At 43.3% G+C, this 8,399-nt stretch overlaps 2 protein-coding genes across 5 annotated transcripts in view; one reads left to right on the forward strand and one right to left on the reverse strand.

Annotated features, from left to right (window-relative positions):
• The window catches only part of LOC109914449 (vacuolar protein sorting-associated protein 26B-like), a 40,216-nt gene extending 39,118 nt beyond the window's left edge, over positions 1-1,098 (reverse strand). For both annotated transcript variants that reach the window (XM_048615557.1, XM_048615556.1), the window contains exon 1: positions 713-1,098. In XM_048615557.1, coding sequence (XP_048471514.1) covers positions 713-935 — 223 coding nt within the window. In that variant the 5' untranslated portion in view covers positions 936-1,098. The remainder of the gene's footprint in view (positions 1-712) is intronic.
• Positions 1,099-1,864: 766 nt separating this feature from the next.
• The window catches only part of ncapd3 (non-SMC condensin II complex, subunit D3), a 79,826-nt gene continuing 73,291 nt past the window's right edge, over positions 1,865-8,399 (forward strand). For all 3 annotated transcript variants that reach the window (XM_048615579.1, XM_048615581.1, XM_048615580.1), the window contains exon 1: positions 1,865-2,265. In XM_048615579.1, coding sequence (XP_048471536.1) covers positions 2,205-2,265 — 61 coding nt within the window. In that variant the 5' untranslated portion in view covers positions 1,865-2,204. The remainder of the gene's footprint in view (positions 2,266-8,399) is intronic.

The following is an 8,399-nucleotide window of genomic DNA, read 5'->3' on the forward strand; positions in this document are numbered from 1 at the left end:
GTGGTCAGGGGTGGGGTCGTGATCAAGGGGGCGGTAAGAGGAGGTGTCGGAGAGTTGGCGTCTGGCCTCGGCAATGTAGAGGTCAGTGCGCCATACTACAACTGCGCCTCCCTTGTCCGCGGGTTTTATGATGAGATTGGTGAGTTGGGTGATCAGTCATGATCAAATTGAATGGTGGAGCAGGCTTGAAAGGCCAAATGGCCTACTCCTGTTCCCATTTTCTAAGGTTATGCCTCAGAACCTTAAATCTATTCAGCTGTTAACTTTCTGGAAGTCTCCCTTAAATATCACCTCTCTCCCTTACATCATGACAACTAAATCTTAAAAGCCTCCTTAACAAAATGCTTTAATGTCCCTTCTTCTTGGTTTGGGAGTAAAATGGAGATGTTACTGTGTTAAAAATGGTGTTGTCTAATAGCTCAAAACAATGTCTATAACAATTCGAAGAAATGAATTCAGACTGGGCTCTAGGATTGCTATCTAATTCCGTAGTTGCATAAAAGAGGGGATAACATATTTCTTCTGACAGATTCGACTTATCAATAGTCCAACTGCATTCAGTGAGGGGGCCCAGTTGGTAAGATCCGCCTCCCAACAGTTCAACGCGCTTTGCAAATGAAGCAACACGATTGAACAACCATCTCGACCATAATCTCTAACAATTCAAAGAACAAGTTGCGTTGCATCCCACATTAAGGCCCTGGGTACCTACCAATTTGCCCTATGAACTCGATTTTAATCCCCTGATGTTCTAGCCTTTTCCCGGGGTTTTTCAGGGTGACATTTACTTTCCCGGAGACGGTCTCTCCATCGTAAAACAGGTAGTATTTATCCTTCTTCCCATCTTCTGTCTTGTGCTCTACTCTTTTACGAGTCTCAGCGTCATTCAACACAACGTCAATTTCTGCACTTTGCCCAAAACTGAAGAAGCTCATTTTCCGCTGGTCTTTTGTTTTTGCTTATGAGTGCAGCGTAGATCTGAATCCCCTATTTCTTCCCACTTTAAAGTACGCTGATTGACCCGGTGCAAATACCAGCCCAGTGAGTGCAGGCTGGCTCGGATCCTTTTTCCTGTTTCTGTGTCTCTGCAGCAACTTCGCCCTCGATCTCACTACGCATGCGCTCTCTTCTCCCGCCCAACCCCCCCCAACGGAAAAAGCGCATGCGCCGCCGTGGCATCATGTGACAGCACAGCCTTCTATAAAATATGTGCTATGTGTATGAAAATAATAATTGAATTCAGAAGGAAGTGAAATTTTAACCCCCCTTTTTACCTCCCTCCAACCCCGAGCCACACAATTTGTTTTTCCTTTTGAAATTTAATATTTTTACTTTGAATTTAATATTAAATATTTCCAGGTTAAGTGGTTTGGCCGTGTTAAATATTGTCCTAGATAACACGGTGTAGAGCTGGATGAACACAGCAGGAAGGCTGAAGTTTCTTGCTTGGCCTGCTGTGTTCATCCAGCTCTACACCTTGTTATCTCAGATTCTCCAGCATCTGCAGTTCCTACTATCTCTTAAATATTGTCCTGTCGATTTGATGGGTTAGTCGTGGTTAAAACCTTACGTGGGGTTACGGGGATGCTCTTCGGAGGGTCGGTGCAGACTCGATGGGCTGAATAGTCTCTATCTGCGCTGAAGGAATTCTACTGATTAGAATTAAAGCAAAATACTGCAAGTCTAAACTAAACGTAGAGAATGCTGGAGAAACTCAGCTGGTCTGGCAGTGCCTGTAGAGAAAGAAACAAGAGTTAACGTTTCCAGTCTGAGGTTGAGTGACTCAAACGTTAATTTCTGTCTCTCTCTCTCACAGGCGCCGCCAGATTTACTACATTTCTGTAGTATCCTCGGTGTTTATTACTAATTTAAATGTTTAGTTTCATTGAGATGGCGGCTAAGGACTGGACGTGGAAGAGAACCCGCCGCCCGTTTGAATCTTCATAATCCCAACCGCCAAGGAACGCGCATGTGCAGTAACGGCCGCCCCGGAGACTTGGGGAACTTTTTAACAAAAATTGGATTGAGATAGCAATTTTAAAGTCTTCGTGTAACTTATACATGTAAAGACGGCGAAGCACATAAAGAAAACATAACGTGTTTGTGTTAAAAACTCGTTTGGAGCCGGCGGGGGCTGTTAGCACTAGTGCGCATGTACGGGGCCGGTGCCTGACTTTTTGGCGGCTGGAAAGTCAGGGTTTGAAATGGCTGGAGCTCAACTAGTGGCTAACCTGGAATATTTCAGACTGCGTTCCATCAACACAGGTACGGAGCTCTGAGGAGGGTGAAGCAGTCTGCCCACTGCAATGTGATATGTTGAGGATCTAGCTATGAACTGAATGGCTTCATTTATTAGCAAGGTCCCCGATATGTCACATTTGGGTTGGGCGAGATTTGGGTACCAGTTGTTAAAACATTGTTGAATTTAACACGATGCAGAATGCCCTGTTGTGCCAGTCTTTATAAGCCAATGTGCAGACGTGTTCAGCTACATACTTTGCCATTCGTATGCTGATGGTTCAGATCATGCAAGCTTATCTAGGTCCTGGTTGTGATTGACAGGCAGTTGATCTACCTGGATATAGTAAGAACTGCCGATGCTGGAGTCGGAGATAACGCAGTGTGGAGCTGGAGGAACACAACAGGCCAGGCTTTATCACAGGAGTAGAAAAGTTGGCGTTTCGGGTCCGGACCCTTCTTCAGAAAAAGAGTCTGAAGAAGGGTCCCGATCCGAAACTTCAGCTTTCCTGCTCCTATGATGATGCCTGGCCTGCTGTGTTCCTCCAGCTCCACACTGTGATATCAGTTGATCCGTCTGTTTGTCATGTAGTTCACTAAATCCTCAGCGTGCTAAACCAGCCAGCTGCAAGTGAAAACATTTGGTTACCTAATGCATACTCGAAATATCGCAATAGATTTGTCCAGGAAATGCCTCCTGCAGTGCCACAACGATGCCACCCGAAGGTTGCAGGAACAGCAACACATATTCCGCTTGGGAACCCTGCAGCCCAATGGTATCAATGTGGATTTCACAAGTTTCAAAATCTGCCCTCCCTCTACCGCATCCCAAAACCAGTCCAGCTCGTCCCTGCCTCCCTAACCTGTTCTTCCTCCCACCTATCCCCTCCTCCCACCTCAAGCCGCACCTCCATCTCCTACCGACTAACCTCATCCCGCCCCCCTGACCTGTCCGTCCTCCCTGGACTGGCCTATCCCCTCCCTAACTCCCCACCTACACTCACCTTTACTGGCCCCATCCCCGCCTCTTCGACCTGTTTGTTTCCTCTCCTCTATCCATCTTCTATCCCCCTCCCACTCTCTCCTTATTTATTTCAGAACCCCCTTCCCCTCCCCCTTTTCTGATGAAGGGTCTAGGCCCGAAACGTCAGCCTCTCTGCTCCTATGATGCTGCTTGACCTGCTGTGTTCATCCAGCCCTGCACCTTGTTGTCTCAGATTCACCAGCATCTGCAGTTCCTACCATCTCTGTCCAGGAAATGTTTTGTCTTTCATGCCAATTTGGTGAATCTTGCCGTTGGATAGGCGCTTAATGCAACTGTTTGTGGTGGTATGACCTGTGATTTATGTTGACCCATGTGTATTTAAGAATTAATCAACCCGTTCCAGGAATACCATACGTTTGCCTGTTGATTTGCTGATTGCATGTTGATAATTGTGGTTGTGTTTTGTTATTTTTGTTTAAAGATGTTGTAGGAATTTCTACACAAAGTTCTGTATGTGCGGTTTAACAGTTTTAGCAGTCTTATACTTGGATTTATGAGTCATGTTGGGCATCTGTAGGCCCTATATGATTTAGATTTTAAATATTTTCTAGACATGATGAGTACTGGTTAACTATGCAGTGTAATTAAAGATTGGGTGTGGAACAGTGTTCTAAATTTGTTTTAATAACTTGTAAAACAAATATAGCAAATACTGAACAAAAACAGAAGTTGCTGGAAGCTCAGCAGATCTGGCAGCATCTGTGAAGAAAAAATCAGAATTAACGCTCTGAAGAAGGGTCACCGGACCTGAAACGTTAACTCTTGATTTTTTTTTTCTTCACAGATACTGCCAGACCTGCTGAGCTTCCAGTAACTTCTGTTTTTGTTCCTGGTTTACAGCATCCACAGTCCTTTTTGGTTTTTATATAGCAAATGCTAAATCTGAAATAGAAACATAAAATATATTAAATATATTTAAGTTCAAGGCAGAGATGAGACAGAAGAAGAAAAAATAAAGAGTAACTATCCATTTTTGCCAAGTGACCTGTGCTTCCATTTAAATCCGTTTCAGCTCTGATTTCATTTTTTTTCCTCTCTGTCTCTACACCCCTCTCTTAGCTTTCAAAAGGTTGTCTCTAACCAGACGTCTAATAATCTTATCTAAGATCTCGTGTAACTTGGTGTCATATTTGTGTGTGAAGCATAGCATTCTGTTAATGTAAAAGTATTTAGAAATTGTTGCATCATCGTTTGTTTTGGTGTTTCTTCCATCCTCCTTTTCCCTTCCTTTTGAAGTTGCTTAAAACCTTCATATTTTTACAGTTTTAATGAATGAACATTGACCTGAAACAAGGTCTGATGTTGCAAGTGGGGAAAATGCTAACATTTTTAATAAATGATTTTATAAAAGAGCACTTAGAAAACAGATCAGACACAGTTGGCATAGATTTGTAAAAGGGATATCATGTTCGGCAAATCTACTGGAATTCTCCAAAGATGTAACTAGTAGAGTTGATCAGGAAGAACCAGTGGAGTTGTTATTTTTGGGCTTTTCAAAAGGCCTCCAACAACATCCCATGTAAGTAGAGATTATTGTATAAAATTAAAGTGCATGGGATTGGGTGAAGTGTTTTGAGACGGATAGAAAGTTGGTTAGCTGACAGGCAATAGCGTAGGAATAACTGCTATATTTTGGAATAGCAGGCTGTGACTCTTAGGGTACTGCAGAGATTGATGATGGGACCCCAGCTATTCACAACATATGTTAAAGATTTAGATGAGGGAACTAAATGGAATATCTCAATTTGCAGTGGAAGGGTGATCTGTGAGGAGGTGTTGAAATGTGCTGTGATTTGGACAAATGCATGGTAGATGCAGGACATATCGATGAATGTGAGGTTATCCGATTGCTAAAGTAGGAAGGCATTTCATTATCTTGCTGTAAATTGAAAGAGGGGAATGTTCAAAGAGATCTGGTATTCTTATGCACCAGCTGCTACAAGTAAGCAGGGAGGTGCAGCAGGTGGTAAAGAAGGCAAACTGTATGTTGGCTTTTGTCGGGAGAAGATTTGAGTACAAGAAGGTCTTTCTGCAATAATATAGGACATTGGTGAGGCCACATCTGGAATATTGTGTACAGGAATATTGTGAGGGGAGGCCACGATTAGGGTGTTGAGCTTGACGATCAAACGTGATTGTATTGAATGGTGCAGTTGGTTTGAGGGGTCAATTGGCCTAGTCTTGTGCACCAGCACCTCTACTTCCTCAGAAGGTTAAGGAAATTCAACATGTTCAGAATGATGTTCACCAATTTTTATAGATGTGCCATAGAAAGTCTCTTATCCAGATGAATCATAACTTGGTATGGCAACTATTCTGCCCAAGACTGCAAGAAATTACAGAGTTCTGAATGGAGCCCAGTCCATCATGAAAACTAACCTTCCTTCCATTGACTCTGTCTATACTTCTGGCTGTATTCTTCTCCATCCTCTTCCATTGGGTAGCAGATACAAAAATTTGAAAACACGTACCAACAGATTTAAGTGCAGCTTCTTCCCCGTTGTTACCAGAGTTATGAATGGACATTCCATATATTAGAATTTATCTTTAAGGTTTTAGAGTAGATTTGTAGCTTGGGTTGTGGATGTTGCGGTTGCTTGGCTCGCTGAGCTGGTTCGTTGCTCCGTAGACCTTTCATTACCCTGCTGAGTAAAGTCATCAGTGCAGCCTCCAATGAAGCGCTGTTGTGTTTTCCCGTCTGTTATTTGAACTCTGGTGTCCATTGGGCTGGATTACCTCACTCCCGGTTTTCCTTCGCAGTGGAGTGTACGTGGGGTTGAGCTCTATATGTTTATTGATGGCTTTCTTAGTGGAGTACCAAGCATCTAGGAATTCCTGTGCTTGTCTCTGCTTTGCTCGTCCCAGGATCCTGAAATCAAATGGATGCCCCAATCCATCAAGGACATAAGAATAGATGAAGATGAGACCATGGCATAATTTGACGTTATTGCCCTATTCGCATTGATAGACATACCACTAGCAAAACCAACAATGACAGCACTACTAAAACAAGAACTTGACCCCAGTGACACTATCTCCACAAACAACATACTGAAGTTACTGGACCTATGCCTCACCACCTACTTCACCTTTAATGGCCAAATATATGTACAGGTCAGTGGGACACCCATGGGATCACCTATCTTCGGACTAATAGCTGAAGCGGTGATGCAGAGACTTGAAAGTATGGCCCTTCCGCTAATCCAACCAAAACTATGGCTATGCTACTTGGACAACACCTTTGTCATTATTAAACGGACCAAACTAGAGGAGACACACAAACTAATAAACGACACCATCACCGGAATCAGATTCACCAGAGAAGAGGAGAAGAACAAACAGCTCCCGTTCCTGCACGTCATGGTGGAATGCAGGACAAATGGGGAATTCCTAACAAAGGTACACAGGAAAGCCACACACACTGACCAAGTACTGAATTTTGACAGCAACCACTTTAACACACACAAACAAAGTTGCGTGAGAACATTATTTAAAAGGGCAACAACACACTGCGGTAGCACAGAGCTACGCCAAGAAGAAGAAGAAGAGTACGTCTTCCAGGTATTCAAAGATAATGGATACCCTAAACTGGGTCAGAAGATGCCTATCACATGAATGACACCAGGAAGATACTACATGCCCTGACACACTCATCACGCTACCTTACATCAGGAACACATCTGAACTGACCGCAAGACTCCTATGACCACTGGGCATCAGAGTAGCACACAAACCCACATCAACCCTTCATCAACTGCTCACCCAAACCAAAGGCCCACTACCCATTATGGACAGGACCAATGTCATATACAAGATTCCCTGCAGAGACTGTGACAAACAGGAAGGAAATTAACCACAAGGATACACAAACACCAATTGGCTACAAAAAGACACGACTAATACTCACTCATCTCTATCCACATGGATAAGGAGAACCACTAATTCAATTGGGACAACACCAGGATCCTGGGACAAGCAAAGCAGAGACAAGCACGGGAATTCCTAGAAGCCTGGTACTCCGCTAAGAAAGCCACCGGTAAACACATAGAGCTCGACCCTATATATACCCCACTGCGAAGGAAAACCAGAAGTAAGGTAATCCAGCTCAATGGACACCAGAGTTTAAATAACAGTCAGGAAAACACAACGATGCTTCATCTGAGGCTGTACTGATGATGTTACCCAGCAGGGTAATGAAATGTCTGCGGAACAATGAACCAGCTCAGTGAGCCAAGCAGCCACAAGAATTTATCCTGCTCTGTAGCTGTAACACTATATTCTACGTTCTGTTCTATTACCCTGATGTACTTATGTAAGGTTTGATTTGTCTGGCAAGCACGCAATTCAGTACTTTTCATTGTATCTCGGTACACGTGACGATAATAAATCAAACCAAATCAAATCAATCTTCTGTGTTTCAATGTAATACTGACTCTGGACCTCTTCAAAAGTATTGAGTATTTCCACCTTTTCTGCTGTGATATTAGTTCCTCCTGAAGAGCAGTTGGGAATGGGCGTTAAATGTTGGCCTGGCCAGTGACGGCCACATTCCATGGAAGTACAAATAACCAAAAATGTGAGTGCACGCACTTTAAGTGGAGAATGTGTAAACTCCACACAGACAGTCGCCCAAGGGTGGAATTGAACCCAGGACCCTGGCGCTGTGAGGCAGCAGTGCTAAACATTGAGCCAACATGCCACCCGTATCTATTTATCTATAAGTTGCAAAGTGAAGGCAGCTGCACTCCCTGTTCAGCACTCCTTAGATTCTGAAATTTGTCATGTGGAGACATGTTGCTCATTGGTATTCATATTATCTTTCAGTTAAGTGAGCAAATATTAACACAAATCCCACCTTGCATTTTTGTATCAATTATGGACTATCTGCTAAATAACTGGCATGTTAATTAACTTTTTTTTTTCAGTTTCTTGTGGACCTATCAGACTATCAGCAGTAAAAAGAAGTTTAATTTACTAGTGATAGTAGGAACTGCAGATGCTGGAGAATCTGAGATAACAAGGTATAGAGCTGGATGAACACAGCAGGCCAAGCAACATCAGAGGAGCAGGAAGGCTGACGTTTTGGGCCTAGACCCTTCTTCAGAAAAAATTTTTT

This window comes from Rhincodon typus, chromosome 32 (genome assembly GCF_021869965.1).
Source record: "Rhincodon typus isolate 14 chromosome 32, sRhiTyp1.1, whole genome shotgun sequence".
NCBI lineage: Eukaryota > Metazoa > Chordata > Chondrichthyes > Orectolobiformes > Rhincodontidae > Rhincodon > Rhincodon typus.